This window comes from Alternaria dauci, chromosome 9 (assembly GCF_042100115.1).
Source record: "Alternaria dauci strain A2016 chromosome 9, whole genome shotgun sequence".
Classification (NCBI taxonomy): domain Eukaryota; kingdom Fungi; phylum Ascomycota; class Dothideomycetes; order Pleosporales; family Pleosporaceae; genus Alternaria; species Alternaria dauci.
Window position 1 is genome coordinate 485,908 of NC_091280.1, and position 16,542 is coordinate 502,449.

The following is a 16,542-nucleotide window of genomic DNA, read 5'->3' on the forward strand; positions in this document are numbered from 1 at the left end:
ACATTCCTACACCATTTTCATATTCGCTAGTGATCAAACGAGGTAAATGAATACAACAAGGCCGGGTAGAACAAAACGATAGTAACTAGCAATCATCAAGCACAGCTGCTAGTGGACTATTCTTGGATCATCAAGACGCTGTATTTATCCTTTCGTTTTCAGACAGTTATAACAGTGTCCGAGTCATGGCTGCGCAAGCCTATGCCTGCCTTACAAAGCATCGGCATACCATCTATCATACATTGAAAAAGCCCATATCCGAGCGAGGTAAAAGAAACCGCAGAATATTACAAATACACCTAGTTGCCAACCTGAATCGCGTAGCCACCATCAACCGTAACCGTCTGACCATTAAGGTACTGGCAGCCAACCGCGAACAGGATCGCCGCAGCCATATCCTGATCCTTTCCAGGACGTTGGGCCGGCAGACCCTCCTTGTGGTCCTTTGGCATCTCGCTCTTCTGGTTATCATCTCTGCTCTCCTGGGTCGTCATCTCTGACGGGAAGACACCAGGTGCAATAGAGTTCACTCGCACCTTGATGCCGTTCTTGGCAATCTCCGACGCGAGCATCTTGTTCAAATGTATCGCGGCGCCCTTGCTGGAGTTATACGCAAAGTGGCCTTGTGAGATGCGGATGTGGCCTGAGATGGATGAGATGTTGATGATGGTGCCTGAGTAGCCGGGGTGTGATTCTGTGGACTTTTGGAGGAGAGGGAGGAAGGCAGTGGACATGAGGAAGGGGCCGACAACGTTGGTTTGGTACACGTCCAGCCACTCTTGCTCGGTTGTGCCGTCGAACAGCTTGTCGACTAGCTCTTCAGCGCTTCCTTTTACCTCGGTCTTGCCCGGTGCGATACCGGCGTTGTTGACGAGGATGCATAGGCACTTCTCCTTTGACTCGATCTCTTTCTTGATCTTTGATACGCCCTCCTTTGTGCTGACGTCTCCTACAATAGGAATGATCTATTGGTAGCCCGTTAGTACGTATCCGATATGTATAGCGTGTGTCGAGAACTTACCTGACCTGCAATGTTCTGACCGTGTGCCTCAACGACTTTCTCGAGCTTCTCCTCTGTTCGTCCAACAATGTATACCTTGGCTCCGTTGACAGCAAGAGTCTGGGTAATCATGAGACCAATTCCTGAGCCACCACCGGTGACCAGGGCGACCTTGTCCTTGACAGGAAAGACCTTGTCCATCGTGAGCTCTGGGTTGTTGGTAGGAGCCATGTTGTTTGCGTAGTTGCGTTGTTGACTAGGTGACTGAAGTTGATTGATAAATTGTTTCGTGCGTTCAATTGATCGCATACGCTTTGGGAGTGTAGAGAGTAAAGAGGGGAAAGGTTGTGGTGCACACGTCGTGATATAGCGGGCACACGGTCTGACGTCACGGTATGAGCACCGCGATGCAAAGCGCGTCAATGTGACGTGTGGGGTGCTCAGCGACATGGCGAAAAGTCTGTGTCCAATTTTCAAAACAATGGAAATCTGGCGGATCGAATCTAATAGGAACAATCTCTGGATTGACGGGAATGGCACACAGAACGCCGTTTTCGACGCGTTGATGAGGGCCTCGAACGCTGGTGGTCATGATTGCATCACTGCTACGGGAGATCGACCCGCACGCGCTGTCACGTTTTGATCATCGCGTCCACTTGGTATGAGTCTATTATCTAGTGCGTTACCAGTGTGAGAAAGCTCGTCTTTGAGATTGCGCACCGTGATAGACGGCAGAGACTAGAGGATTGAGGTTGAGATATTGAAAGCTATCGCCAAGGACGGTTGATGCTAGACATGCAAAAAGCAAAAACAGCGCAATAGCGGACAGATAAAACGGGAAAGTTCGTTGTAGTATGGTGCCTGTAGGGATATGAATTGGTTGCTATGCATTAGTTGTTCTCTGGTGACTGTGATGACTGTACCACAAGTCTGCCAATAAAATCATCTCACCAATACCTACTGTTGTCTCTGATGGGTAACAGATCCTAGATCCATACACCAAATTTCTTACAAGAAGCTGGTTACGCCTGCTCGAGATCCAGATCCACAAGCCACGGCGCGTTCCATGGCTTATACGTTACGCTCATGATACTGGCGTTGACCATCAATGTCTCCCGTCCAAACTCGACCACGTCATCACTACCCTGACCAATGTCAACACTCGCTGCTCTTTGGTCCATGATTGCTTCCCAGTCAAGAGGTACAGCATCGGCGGCTTCGATATGCTCTTCAATCTTGACATCCAGCTGAGCGCTGTTGTTCCACCGTACTTTCTGCGCACCCCAGCCCTCATGTATATGGCCAAAGCAATAGAGTCTGGGTTTGCAGCGTCGAGCTGCTCGTAGGAGATGCTCGCAACCGACGTGCTGTCCTGTTGTTGTCGCGTCCAGGACACCCATTGGCGGCCCGTGGGTCATCATGACATCGATGTTGGGGAAGTCTGGGACAGGGTTCTCGGCGATGGGTCTGGCGTTTGGTGTGCACTGGTGGGAAGGGTTGAAGCGGTCTTCATTGCGAAAGTACGGAAAGGCAAAGTCGCAGAACTCTGGTTGGTAGGGGGATGCGTAGACCTGAAAGTTGTTAGTCTCGAAGATAGTTGAACTATTCCAATACGCCTACCCTGAGCTTCGCCCCGTTCCGCAGCTGGAAAGTATGCGTTCCTTCTTCCAGATAAGTCACACCAGCCTTCTTAGCTCGCTCGCCCTTCCACATGTCTCTCGCCTTCGCGGGTAGGTCTTTGTCGTGTCTGCCTCTGTGCATGTGTTCGCCTTTTCTGGCATAGTATTCTTCATCCAGAGTGATGTCATGGTTACCAGCTATCACGAGTTTCAGATGCGCATCGATACTCTCCAGCATACCAAGAGTCTTTTCATACTCTTCCAAATGGCCGATCATGGTCAGATCGCCGCAATGTAGGAGCACATCTGCCTTGGGCAGCGGTGGACGGAAGGGGGCCCCATTGTCTCCAATGTTATCAGTGGGGGCAACGGAGTGCGTGTCTGAGATGACGAGGAACCGAGTCCTGACGTGGCCTGGCTTTGTCGGTGTGGTTGTGGTTGACATGATGGGGTCCTGGAGCTCCATGAGGGGTAGCGGGGTTGGCAAGTGGTAACCCTAACAAATCGCGACTGCGTGCTGCGACCAGCCACTTCACCATGTATACACCAACGAGAACACTACCTTCGCTGTTGAAAGCGAGTCCGCCATTGTCTTGTCCCTGGGTAAGATCGCGACATTCCGTTTGAGGCGAACACATCATCCTACGTACGCGTTCGACTGCGCAGTCACGCTATCGCTCTCTTCCGATGTGCTCACCATTTGCGGCGCCGATGGAGAAGTCGCGTGCAGAAACACGATTGCTCTTGTTGTGCGCACCGAGGTTGATTACAGAGAAACGCGACGGACACGAGTTGTGGGTATCCTTGCCTCACTCTCCTAAACTTACCCCATTGGATTGTGTCGGACCAGTGTCACGCCATTCTTGCGAGGCGCCCTACGCCAATTTTAACCCAGCCACATGTGCAGCAAAAGAACTTCTCGACTCCTCTCGTTAAGCCCGGATTATTCCCTGGGCATCCATGAATAGCGGGAACGCCCGTTGGCATACCCTAGCATCTGGACGTGGTACTGTGACTGCTACAACAGGCGTTAGGACAGAACTCAACCGTTCTTGATTGACGCACAGCGATGTAATGCAGATGCAGTTCCTAAAAAAACCGGCTCATGCTCTTCAAAAAGCAAGGTCTTACGTCAGAACACATCCCGTGTACATTAGTAACAAAGAGGGCGTCGTCCGGAGATCCCTCGCTGAAGAATACCCATAGATGCTAATACTGCAACGCTACCTGCTAACCACGCAATACAGTGATCGTATACCGAGATACCATCCGAAATCAAAGGTGGCTTATGCGACCCTTCCCGAGCTTGCCGCGTAAAAGCGCGGTAAGCAAGATCCTGCATATTACCCTACCGACTACGGTACGCTCTTATACGCAAACTGGGCCTTGAACTAGGATCAGCACAGTACCACTAGGGCAACGCACGTAAAGGAAGATTGCTGTCCTTGCGATGCGATTTCAGAGTCACACCGGAATCTCGGGCTCGGAGCATACGCGGAATGCGGTGTTCGGCGCAGTGGAGCCTGTCCCGAGACTACACGACATGCTGCTCCTACCGGACTGCGCCGATGAGGTGCTTATCGTTCGACGTTCGCAGTTTTGTTAAAATTTCAATTCTATGACTGAGCGTCAGATGTTTCAGTGAAGCTCGCGGATGCGGCAGGCTCAGCTAGCCGTGCCAATTATGGTTGGGGAGTACATGGATCCACATGTCACTTTCGATTTTGGGTTTACCGTACAGCTACTGGAAGCATCTTGACTTGACGAGCCACTACACCGGAACCTGGCACATCCTAGTGGTGGATTCTCAGCAAGTCACAAGGACCTATTACCTACTCTGTTGGCTGTGCAGTTCTCGAATCGTCGATACAATTACGTCCTCGTATCTTTGCAATATTAATGCCTTGGTCTTTCCGAGCGACACCGATACACCAACCACCATACACCAACAAGTACCTTCCCCAATACACGAATCGACAAAGTCTTGATGAACGCCCCGAGCAATGCGCAGGGAACCAATACCGAACGTACCGACAATTCTCCACCACAAAACACCATGCCGTACACAAACTATTTCGACAACCCCTACCTCAGCGAGCCAGTTCCGGACTACTCGCTCAACACCTTTTTCGACTCCGACTCATTCTTTGATCAAGCCTTAACATCAGTAGAGGGTGTAACCGATACGTCAAAAGCACAAGCAATATTCACCTCGACTTATTCCGCGACAAACATTCCGTCGAGAAGCAACGAACAACCTATGACGCAAACATTCAATACACACCCCAGTCAATCCGGACAATATCCATTCGGCTTCGCGATAGATAAAAGGCAAGTCGAGCCGAACGAACCAGACAGCTTCTCCCCTACAAGTACGATCTCGCAACCCTCGTCGCTCGGTGGGGACGCGCCGCAACCGCTCATATCGCCGTCCCTTTCACCCCACATGTTGAAGCGCGAATCTCCATCATCGCCAACCTCTGCGTCTGAATCGTCTACCCCCAAACGCCCCACGAGGAAGCGGGGTCGACCGAAGATGGACCGTAGTAACACCGACAACGAAATCATGACCTCTCCAACCACTACAAAGTATCAGCGCGCGAAACGTCTACCGCACAACCAGGTTGAGCGCAAGTATCGAGAAGGGCTCAACTCGGAGCTGGAGAGGCTGAGACAGTCTGTGCCGATTCTCAGACAGAGCGACGAGGCTGGTGCTATAGGGCAGCCGAAACCGAGTAAAGCCATGATTTTGGCATCAGCGATTGAGTATATCCAGAGTATTGAGAAAGAGAGGGATGCACTGATTGAGGAGAACGATAGGTTACGGCGGGAGAGATATGAAGCGCCGGCGCAAAACAACTGGGATGGAATGAACTTCTGAGGCATGTTTTTTGACGGTTTCTGGAAACGTTATCATCATGTTGCTGGGTCGCAGCGCAAGAGTCGGGTATTATAGAAGGTGTTTGCGTCTTTGGTTGAGCATCGAGATTGTATACCCTTGAGTACGATCGTATGCATAGACTGTACATTACGATACGACCAACCCCTCTGGAGATGACGGCGTTATGCTAGCTAGAGACAGCTTAATGATCAAATATATATCAGTGCGAATAATGTAATCTTAGATAGCTCAACGACAATGTACTGTTAGCTCGAGTCATATATGCAGTCAAGTCTAGCGTCCTTGTGAAGATGGTTGAGTTCAGCGTATACTTGGAGATTTCGCAGGAAACCTTGAAGCTTTCTCACGAGAAACGGACGCGGTCAGGGTGCTATGATTGTTTAACGCAGGTTCAGTAAATATAGTGCGCAATAGCAGGTAGACTCATAATTAGGTAGCGTGAAAAAGACCGTTAGGGTCCCGAGTAATGCAGCGGTCCAACCGTCACGGATGATGTAGCAGGCATACCTATACTAGCGATCAACATAAAATACTAGTGTTCGCACTCAGGCTCTGTAGAGAGTTTATTTGCAAAAGTTATTGTTGGTGAGGTGTAGCAATGCTTCCAAACTTTGGTTGGGGTCTAACGCGGGGTTTTCCCAGTTCGGGCTCATTGCAGAGTTTTTCTTCTTTCACCCCACTTCGCTACGAGACTGTACCACCCAGACGTTCCGACAAAGAAGACGATCACTCGGGTCGTCATTGTTGAAAATTGAAAATACGAATATAATTGTTGAGATTTGCTAGAGTTCCATCAATCATCAGATTACTTCAAATCGCCCGGCTAGCTCAATCGGTAGAGCGTGAGACTCTTAGCTTTCACGTCCTGAAGACTCGATTGGTTATCTCAAGGTTGTGGGTTCGACCCCCACGTCGGGCTTGAGTATCTCTGTTTTTGTTTTTGTATGCTGCTGTCCGGATAGGGGTGGTGGTGGTGAAGGATAGATAGACTTGCTTGCTTTTTTTACACTTCCCGCCAGACCACCCATAATGACTACGATAACGATGCCCACGCCTTATCTGTAGAGTTGCGCCTTGGGTATATGCTTCACTTTTTTTTGTACTCCCATCTAATGGTTAGAAGAGCTCCAGAGTACTTAGTCGTCTGTGTTCGATGTTGTTAGACTTCTACTTGATGTTTCCAGGTGTTTGACCTAATTCCGTAGTACTACCTCTTTCGCGTAAAAAAAGCTAAATAGCTGGTGCGGCGCGATAATTTAGTAGAAAACGTCCCAAATATACCTTGTGAACCTTTTGCAACAAAGTCGAATGTATGCAGAGCAACAATATACGCTACTTAGTAGGAGAGTGTAACGTCCAACCTGCTGTAGGCCTAGATGAGGAAGACCTTTCTTCACACTGGCAGATACCTAAAGTCGAGCGTGAACGAGATTTCTACTGAGTGAATGGATCGCTTTCGTCATGATGTCCCTTTTAACCACTACTATCTTGATTTCCGCTTCGAGACGAGCTACCACCGATTTACAAAGGCAGTGTGCTGACGAGAGTACAGATTCGGAACCAATCTCCAGCTTGCATGTAATACTATCGTAAAACTTAGACGATATCATAGAAGATTATGTGAAGTATGATAGATTTCGTTCTTCATGCAATATAGTGTGCGGCAGAATCGTGACTATAGGTACGTTCTGCTATCGCACAAATTTAAGGATTCTACCACCTCACTTTAGTATGGTTGGTTCTGTAAGACCACTGCTTGGTTACATGAGATAACATGCGCGTGATCTCTAGCCTCATTCACGAGAAAGTTCAAGTCATCTCGATACTATGCATCACCAAGCGCTTGAACGGTCCTAGTCACGAAGACTTATTGGTCATACACGAATACGGTGCCATCTCTTTCTGTAGCTCCACTTCAACACCCAAACAAGCCTTTCACGAAGCTGTAGAGATCAGCAAGCGTGGACTGTCAAGTCAAGTAGGCACCGGCGACGTCTGCAGCCGGTGGAAGAACATGCAGCCTACAACCCACATCAAGCGCTGGCAGACATCTGCTAGTGTCTTGTGCTATTCGGGCCTTCTTTTCGACGTCGAGTCTTTGGAATCATATGCGCTAGGATGATTTGTTACCGATGTTTGAGATGCAAGGGGTCTGAGGAGAGAATGGGAAAAGAGTCGTGCGACATTTTACATTAGTGGAGACCTGAAGATCTTCACAGTCTTTCGCTTCTGCTGCAACGACGCAGTACTATGCACAAAAGACCATCTTCGCATATGAATTTCCACATCCACAGGATTCACCGATATCAAAATGGTAAGCACCCTTGAAAACGACCTGGACCCTCCATCTTCCCTACCCTCTGGTTCAGCCGTGTCGTTACGATAAACGGCACATGCACATCACTGCCGCGTGCAAGTACGATAGCAACCGCAAGGCGTCTAGCTCTCCAACAGCCCAACGCCTGGGTCCCATGGCGCGCGGAAGTAAGTTTGCGCAATACGCCATGCGTGAAGCCAAGAGTGTGGAGTGCATGCCACGCACCTGTACGAGATGGCACGAAAAGCACGACGAAAAGGTCCGAACGCGCATGATGCGTCTGTAGCGGATCCAAAGCAGCAGCGTCCAGTGCCTGTATCTAATGCATGCCGTATGTGCTGTTGCTGTACTTGATGTGGGATTGGGGCGTAGCTCGGGAATCCTGCCAGGATCGGATGGAAGGATGTAGCAGTCGACATGGAAGATGGACGGCTAATGCTGCAAATGGTGGTCTTGCGGCGCAGTGCAGGATAGGCGCATTGCATACAAGTCACGCCGCCTTGTTGGTATGCAGTTTAGATTGTTTGATAGTCGTAAAGGTTGGGTCAGCGATGCAAGAGAGAGGCTATTGGTTGGAGACGGGACATGTAGTGGCTGCATGCTCTCCGACTCGTTGTATATGTCTCTGCAGCCTCTTAGCATACATCGAGAGGCTGGCTGCATGCGCCGACGCTTGATACTCGCAAATTAAGCCTGGATCATAGAAACGGCGTCAAGATCAGGCGGAACGGGAGGTACGGTGCGCATTCAATGACTGACAGGAAGCACGGATAGGCGGATCTGACAAGGGTCAGTTTCCGCGGCTTTAGACGCGTGAATTTTCCATGAGTAACAGTGCAGAGACTGGAACTGTTGAGCGTGCGTAGGTTCGGCGAAGTAGAGGATAGTGTTCCCAACTCGGCACGCATCCATGGACGTTCTTTGCCCTGCAGAAGCGAATGCGACTGCGATTGCAACACCTGTGGTGACCTTCCGGTGCAGGGGTCAGATGCCGGTAACTGTCACGCGGCAACGGCCGGTTTTTACGACGCTAAGAAGGTGGTAGTATTCGTGGTGGAATGTGATGACAGCATAGTGGTGGGTGTGTGTGCGGACAGACCGAGGATGGTGAGGATCAGGGTGGATACAGTACTAGCGACGGAAGACAACCCGCCAGCACGCCAAACCATGACAGGACAACCCAATCGTGCTCCAGTCTTCTGTATGGGAGAAATGTGCGATTGGATGCCTAGACTCGCCCCCGAATCCTACTAGAAATCCTGAACTTGTATCACCAGGAGATGATGTAACATTGTGCGGCGAGTGAGTCGGCCGCGCATAGGGCTGCAGTGGAGTGCGTGTACATTTGCGTAGCGTTGGAAGTCTGGGCGCACGAGGTTTGCATGTGCTGAGTGGTTCGTCAGTCTCACTGAAACTTGCGAACATGTTGAGCACCACCTCGTGTACGTAACCACGCCTGATACGACTAACGTGGTCGCTGCGAACTAGCAATTTTTGCGCACGTTTCTCCACAGACACCCTGGACGACGGCTGCAGTAGCCGCTGCTGGGAATAAGCAGCAGTGAATGCACCTTTTCGCATCCATGCCATGAGACCAGTGCCCACCTTCATGCTCTCTGATCCGATTTAGTTCGTATAGGCACACCTCCACCTTTGTGGTAAGAACGCCGAGAGGACTCGCAACCGAGGCCCACGAGTCAGGCGGAACGGATCAGCAAAAAAAATGGGTCAGAAAGGATCAAGTGCCATTCCGGAGCAAACGTCGACGGGCCTCCTTCCCGGCTGTGTGGTAGCGGGGAACAAGTCGTATAGGAAAGACTGGGAGAGTGAGCAAAAGCAATTTCCGTTTGGTTCCGCTGCCATGTCTCAAGGGCCGGAATTGAAGGAGGATTACTAGGTAGTAGCCCGAGCTCCCCCTCGTGTCTTGGAGAAGCGACTAGAAAAAAGTGGATCGCCAGCAACCTCGAATGACCGAGGCTCGGATACGATATTGGAGTCGCATACGACAATCTCAAGAAGTCTAGACAGGAGGCCTGGGCGCTTGCGCAATGTCCGCAGGTTCAGGCTGGGAATAGAATGTCATTCCGAGTTCTGGGATGCCAGCGTCGCTTGCACAGTAGCTCAAACGTCATGAGAAACTCTGTTGGCACCTGGTCATATCTGACATTCTACCTGAAATGGCCAGCATAGAGGGCCGAGGTAATAATATCCTGTTTTATAGATTTTTTTTTGACGCAGGTACGGGGATGCGTGGAAACCCCCAATTACATTGCTTAACGATCGCCGGTACCATACGGCTCCAGTGCACTGTCATTCGCTAACAGCTGGCCCGTAATATCTATGCATGATACAATGGACACAAAAAACTTCATGTTTGCATTGCTGGTATTCGCGTGAAGAGTGTTAATGAGATACACCGTCCCGGAAATTACGGAGCAATAGGATTCCGTGATGCCTGTATGAGATTAGATCTGTAGAGCGTATGCCAGTGTCCCAACCATGACGTGATCCAAGCGTGAGTACGTATGCTCAGCGTTGGGCGAATGCCTGAAATTCAAGGCCAGAAAGATGATGTAAAGCGTCTGAAGCAGGAACGCCACCATGGTAAGGAAGTACCTTGTCCGGCCACCAATTGTACCTGGCGGAGTGCCCAGTGTAAATTTCGACAAGGTTTCGCATTAGTCACTCCGCGTTCTCCGTGAAACCTTACGGGTAACGCATCCTCGCGAGGACGCCACACGTGAATGACAGGAAACCGATATCGCAAACGTACCGAGGTGTTCATGTGGTCAAGTAGCAGTAGGTTGGAAATTTGGGTATCGAATTTAGCACGTGTGCTTGAGGCGTAATCAGAAGCTACATGTCGCGTTCCTCTAGATGCGATCCGATCGGTGCTGTTTATACATGTGATAGCCGGTGTGAAATGCCGACGGAGAGTGCAAAACGAAACCGCCGAAACATGGAAGATCAAGGCTTCCAAAGCGAAACTGGAATGACATGAAGAAGGCCACCTCTTACGGAGCGTTTGTAGAAATAGAAAGAATCGCAATACCAATAGCGCCCAAGATCGCGTATTGGTCCATGTAAAAAGCATAATCCTCAAACCCTGTATCGTAGTTCCAGTCGTGTTGCGCCGAATAACTCCAGGAATGATGTTTTTCGATGATCAGCGGTCACACCCCAAGGTTGTCGAAACAGTCAAGAATTCATTCCATGTGCCGCCATGGTGAAAGTGTGAACCTGAACGTGTGGCTTCTGCCGCCGCCGCCGTGGTTGTATTATCGTAAAAGGCAGTGCCGTGACTCGCGACATATCTGCGTATTTAACCCGCCTATGCTCCAGTGTAGAACTGTGGTAAGCCCTGATGATGGTATGCCATTGCTGGAGTAACCTCCTCTTGTACCCGGTCTAGGTGTCCTGGCTCTGCGTACCACTGCGCACTCATAGACCGTCCGGATGAAGGCAGTGGCGGGCCGTGGTTCGGCATTGCGTCGTACGAAGTCCAGGGAGCTGGATAATAGGAGTGATTGGGAACGACGGGTGCGGACAGAGGCGCCGATGTAGATCCGCCTACCGTGGTTGTGTGTAGGGTAGAAGGGTTTGTGTCTATGGTAGTCGGATAGGGGTATGGAGAAGTTCTTCGGTAGTTTTCTTGCTGAATGCCAAGGCCTTGACCGGAATATTGTTGGGGAAGCCCTTCTATGTTGCCGTATGACATGGAGCGCGTTGGCGGTTGGAATGGTGGTTGTTGGCCCCAGTGAGAGTCTTGGTGGCCGTAGGACATGGTCGAGCTCGTACTCATTGCGGCTGGTGTATGACCACCTGAAACGTTTGACTCACTGCCGTATGCCGAATTTGCTGTCGAAGGTGAGTTACGCCATGAAGGGCTCTCGGCTACGGTAGATGATGGTAGGAAACCGTTTGCTGGTGGCCACTGGGTTTCTATAGGAGGAGGGTATGGATAAGAAGGGTGTTGTACTGGGACTTTGTTCGTCAGCGTTTGCAAGCCTGAGACGACAGGATACATACGGCCACTGGAGACAGGCACATGGTGAGGGTCGCTTTCGTGTTCGCCGTGGTACCCAAAGCTTGGAGGCTGTCCGTTTGATGTAGATGCGGAGAATGGTGTGCGGAACTCGCCCATAGCATCGCTGTGCCGAGGTGAAGTAGCTACTGGCGTAGCTGGCTGTACTGCACTACCCGATTTCGACGAGATAGTTGGGACATGCGGCAGATCGGGGTTATGCTCAACTGGGTAGAAGTTGCATTCTTTTTTCAGCCGGATGCAGTTGGAGCAACGGCCTGCAGGGTCATCGGGAGCTAAGAGACACCGTATCTTTCTGCGTCTGCAATGACCTACCCTCACCAGTTAGTAATCAAATAGGAAACTACCATGGGGTTCCGTTTCTTGACTTACCACATGCCACCGATGTTCTATGATATCCCAACTTGTTCCGCGGCTTGTTACTTGTTGGCGACAGGTCACCTGGGTTCCCAAGTGCTAAGTGGCGCATGTGTGGAGTCGATGAGGACTTGCGGAGTTCACCCGCTTTGCTACTCTTTGAGGAGCGTCTTTTCTTACTCGAATGATGAGGTTGAGCAGCGGGTTCTTGACCAGTGGAAGAATCGGGAACAGAGTCGAGTTGGTCCGTGGGGCTTGGTGTGGAAGCTGTGTCGGCGGCATAGGAACGAGCAAACCCAGAGCTATGGTTCGGGGGGTTGAAGGACATGGTGTCTTGAACGGGCTGTAAAAGCAATGACTGCTCTAATCTAGATGCCGTCTTCTTCGCGCGGCGTTCAGTTCCCACAGCCATGTGAGGCGCACTGTTGTCGCAAGATCCGAATATCAATTACACGGTAATGCGGCAGCGCATTGAAGGACCTGAGGGTATGAGCATTTAATGTTTAGAGTTCGACAAGGCCCCACAAAGATCCATGATGGACAGGAAGCTAAACAAGAGGACGTACCTGGGAGGTCAAACAGGGCGAGTTTTCAAACGCTGGAGCCGGCACTACCGAGATGTTGGCCGCGGGAGCAGACGACGGGACAATGGCTGATCTACCGTACCATGGGATTCTCGATCTAATCAATGCTTCCAGAGGCGCACTGACAGGCCAGCAGGGGTCAAGAGGTAATGAAAGTCAACCCAGGTAAATAACCAAGTAGCAGAAGCGATGGTGAAGCAGTTGCGCACCGACAGTGACAGCCAATGTCAGCTAGTCGTTACCACGGCTGTTGGTTAGCGGGGGCGCATTGCAATCTTGAGAACGAACAGGCGCCAAAAGCAAAAGCCTGCATACCTACGAAAAGAAGTAGGGACTGGATATAGAAATTTCGACGACGCTGTTTGGTTGACTGGGTGGATGATTAAAAGTGGCGAAGTATATCCGCGCTACTCTGCAACCGGATTGCTGCGTTGGAGCGCCTCTTGCACCTAAGGATTTCACAGGGTTCATCAATGCTCCTTCCTCACAAGCACAAGATCAACTTCTAGAGGCCAAGCGACCAGGTTGCTGTTGGTGGGCCCGCTTGGACCAAGTGATGTGCGGGATGGATGGGTGTGCAGGCCAGCACGTCCGAGCGTCATGACTCGATGGCTCAGACCCTTCGCACAGTCGCTGTTTGGGATCCTCTGCCTGTCACGTCTCGACGGTGTGATGCGATGACAGCCAGCGGTAGCCGCCTAGCGTCAGCGGCGGCGCGATCCACTTTGTGTCGCTCTTGCGTGCGCAAAAGTGTCTAGTCAAGCCACTGTATTGATAGCCGGCGATTGGTCAAGACGGTTGTAATGTATATGCCCTGGTTATCCCGATTTCCTCGACGCGTATGTAAGGGGCCTCTACCAAGGCAGCATGTACAATACTGCAGGACCATGCAAGCTGTGAGGTTAATCTAGCATGGCTCTGTGCGTACAAACGTGGCCGGGGAAGCGTGGTTGGGCCAGGGTGGGATTCAACAGTGTCCGGATCTAAGATGACGGAGACGGCGATAAAGGCCTCGATGGAGACAGGGCCGAACTGCCTGAGTAGGAGAGCTGACGCAGACTGGAGACTGGTAGGGTTTGGTTTGCGCAGATGAGGGCCCAATACGCAAAGGTCGTGACGTGCCATGCGCGGTAGCGAATGCCCGCTGCGATGATCCCTCGATTGCTCACGGTCGTTGGAGAGGTCTCGAAGTGTGGTGCAGGGATAACGCCGACGTGAACTGCTGGCGCTGTCATGGTATGCTATCCTGCGACAAATTGGCTGTGAAGGCGCGTCCTTCTCCACACAGTTCATTTCGCTAGCAGGGCCCTGGCAAGACGCTCGACTAATCTCCACTGGCGTCATCGTGATTGAGGGACAATGGGCGATTCCACAGTTGCGTTGCACAAGCGTCGTTGAAGCGAGCATGTCACTGGCCAAGATGGATTGCAGTACGTGATGGCCGCCGGTGGTCGGTTAATGCGCATGAGGCCTGACCCAGCCGTCTGGCTATGGTCGTTGCATGACTTGCACTCCAATAGTGCGGGCGCGGTCCAAGACGAGCAAATGCACGTGGAAGACCGATCTGATACAAAAGTACATCGGGCCTATTCACTCAGCTTGAATTTTCTGTAGTCAGACGGCTTCCACCAAGCTTACTATTTCCCGACGGCACCTGCGCAGCGTCTACCCCCACCGGTCCGCCGTGGCGCATGGATGGTGAGGCGTTGCGAGTATTTTCTTTTTCCTCCCAGTCAGTCTCCGTTGTTCTAGAAGCAGGGAAAGGCATCCCAGCTTGCCCATTTTTGTTTCTTCCATGTGTCCGCATGCTCATCGTGTTCATGGTCAGCACCGCGTCCTGCCGATGCCGACAGCCTGTGTCAGCTCGGCATGTCATTGGAGCGTAATGTCGACTTGACGCCTTTTGACCAGGTCTTCGGTAATCACGCAGTCCGATTTCCAGTCCCTGGGCTCGAGTGCGCGTAGCTGCAATGGCTGTGCATTGGGCTCAATCATGTCTTCTGGCTAAATTGTTCACCGTCGTGTATCTGAAACGTACCGGACATGAACCGATCGATGCTGCGGAGCACCGGCTGTCCTGGACGTCTGGAGTCCAGGATGACATGGTGATCAGTACCTGGTGTTTGCGCGCCGCCGCAGCACAGGCGAACGGCGCTTCATCCGTTCACGAACGCTCATGCGAGGCTTACATTGTGCCTCCGTACCACACCCCTCGTCACTCTTGGCTCGCTTAGACGCAGCTTCTACCCTGGGACATGGCAGCTCGTGCCTGCCAGTTGTAGCGTAGCAAGCGTGTAAAGATAGCAAGCGCAAAGGATCCCGCCTAACATCCCAACCTTCACCTCGACCCTCGTCGCCCGCTGCACGTGCGCTGATTGGCCACGACGCAATCCGCCGCCGGCGCACGACCAAGATACATCCATCTCCGCCTTGATGCCAACCTGCGATACACCGTCTTCACCTACACGACGACTGCTAACCTCTCAGAGTAGGTGGCCAGCACACGTGAGCGACACTATCAAGCTCGCTATCTGCGAGGGCCACCAACACCACCAAGCTATCGTTAGGCAGCGTTGATGATACCTCCCCACATCGCATGAGTACGCAGTTACCCCCACGCACCTCAGAAACATCGACTACAGCTGTACTACGCCATCCTTGGGACTCGACCAGAAACGTGTATGACTGTATCTGCATCACGACCCCCGCAGCACTCTCTGCATTTCCGTGCTACTGGAACACGGTGATACAATCGATTCGACGCTAGCGACTGTCCATCAAGAGACTTTCAATACCACGGCAATTCAACTGCATGTTAGAGTCATGCACCCTTGCATACCTCCAATATTACTCTTCTTATGCCACCACATCACACGTTGGCAAGATGCTTTGAAAGCAATTATCAATCATTTCCGGTTATATGGTTCTCGCATGCCCACCCTCAAGAGTTAGTCACGGGCAGATACTCGGGGATACGCTAGTCATACAACCACACCTACGAGTCCTGAGCGTTGAGAACAGCAGCGTCGCCTAGAGCAAAGGCGTTTTGATCAAACCTTGGGTAGGTCACGGAAGCTTATGGCCTTCATAACATTGTGCGCAGCTATTCGAGGAGCATCAAGTGTGGTTCCGCCGGAGACCGTTGCTTTCAAAGTACGTCTCTTTGGACCAAACCAGCGCGTGGACGTTGTTCGCTGTTCTGGTGCTGCTGAGGCCCTCACACCACACTCAACACCAAGTCTCTCTGAGCTTGGCAATCACGAAGTCCTCTAGCGCATCGGAGTACCTCCATTCTTGTTGCCACGCTACCTGTCCGACATGGCGGATCCCTATACCAGAGCGCTGGAGATCACCGTCATATTGACTAGTTTCCGCTTTGGTAAACTCAGTCGAAGATCTTCAGGAGAGTCGGCGCGACACGTTGACAGCCGCGCAATTGCTCGCCTGAAATTCGCGAGCATAACGCCGATCGCACCTTTCTAGACGCGGTTCGACGTTGGCGAAAGCCTCCAGCGTCCGCTATCAACAGCCGAACCATTAAAACTCGTTGCGATGATCAACCAGAAAGCTGCGGAGGCAGCTCCGTTCAGCTGTCATCGACGATCCTGTCTTGGCGAGATCCCCATCAAGTCGCCTTATGATTAGACTTCGACCCCATCGAGGACGCCTTTCTTCATCTAGATAAAAAGCCGGTATACTAAAGCTGTTGCTCCAGCGG

At 51.5% G+C, this 16,542-nt stretch overlaps 4 protein-coding genes across 4 annotated transcripts; 1 reads left to right on the top strand and 3 right to left on the bottom strand.

Moving 5' to 3' along the window:
* Positions 1-299: 299 nt before the first annotated feature.
* Positions 300-1,231, bottom strand: ACET3X_008880 (uncharacterized protein; the record flags this gene model as incomplete). Its single annotated transcript, XM_069455729.1, has 2 exons — positions 300-965; positions 1,022-1,231. 2 exons carry the CDS (start codon positions 1,229-1,231, stop codon positions 300-302), a joined length of 876 nt encoding a protein of 291 aa, XP_069302957.1.
* Positions 1,232-2,022: 791 nt separating this feature from the next.
* Positions 2,023-3,085, bottom strand: ACET3X_008881 (uncharacterized protein; the record flags this gene model as incomplete). Its single annotated transcript, XM_069455730.1, has 2 exons — positions 2,023-2,571; positions 2,621-3,085. The coding sequence occupies 2 exons, from the start codon at positions 3,083-3,085 to the stop codon at positions 2,023-2,025; spliced, it is 1,014 nt and encodes a 337-aa protein (XP_069302958.1).
* Positions 3,086-4,675: 1,590 nt separating this feature from the next.
* ACET3X_008882 (uncharacterized protein) lies at positions 4,676-5,500 on the top strand (the record flags this gene model as incomplete). The annotated part of the gene is made up of 1 exon (XM_069455016.1): positions 4,676-5,500. The coding sequence occupies one exon, from the start codon at positions 4,676-4,678 to the stop codon at positions 5,498-5,500; it is 825 nt and encodes a 274-aa protein (XP_069302959.1).
* A 6,648-nt stretch (positions 5,501-12,148) lies between these two features.
* Positions 12,149-13,137, bottom strand: ACET3X_008883 (uncharacterized protein; the record flags this gene model as incomplete). The annotated part of the gene is made up of 7 exons (XM_069455017.1): positions 12,149-12,194; positions 12,256-12,272; positions 12,421-12,542; positions 12,693-12,720; positions 12,807-12,850; positions 12,907-12,921; positions 13,113-13,137. 7 exons carry the CDS (start codon positions 13,135-13,137, stop codon positions 12,149-12,151), a joined length of 297 nt encoding a protein of 98 aa, XP_069302960.1.
* Positions 13,138-16,542: the final 3,405 nt, after the last annotated feature.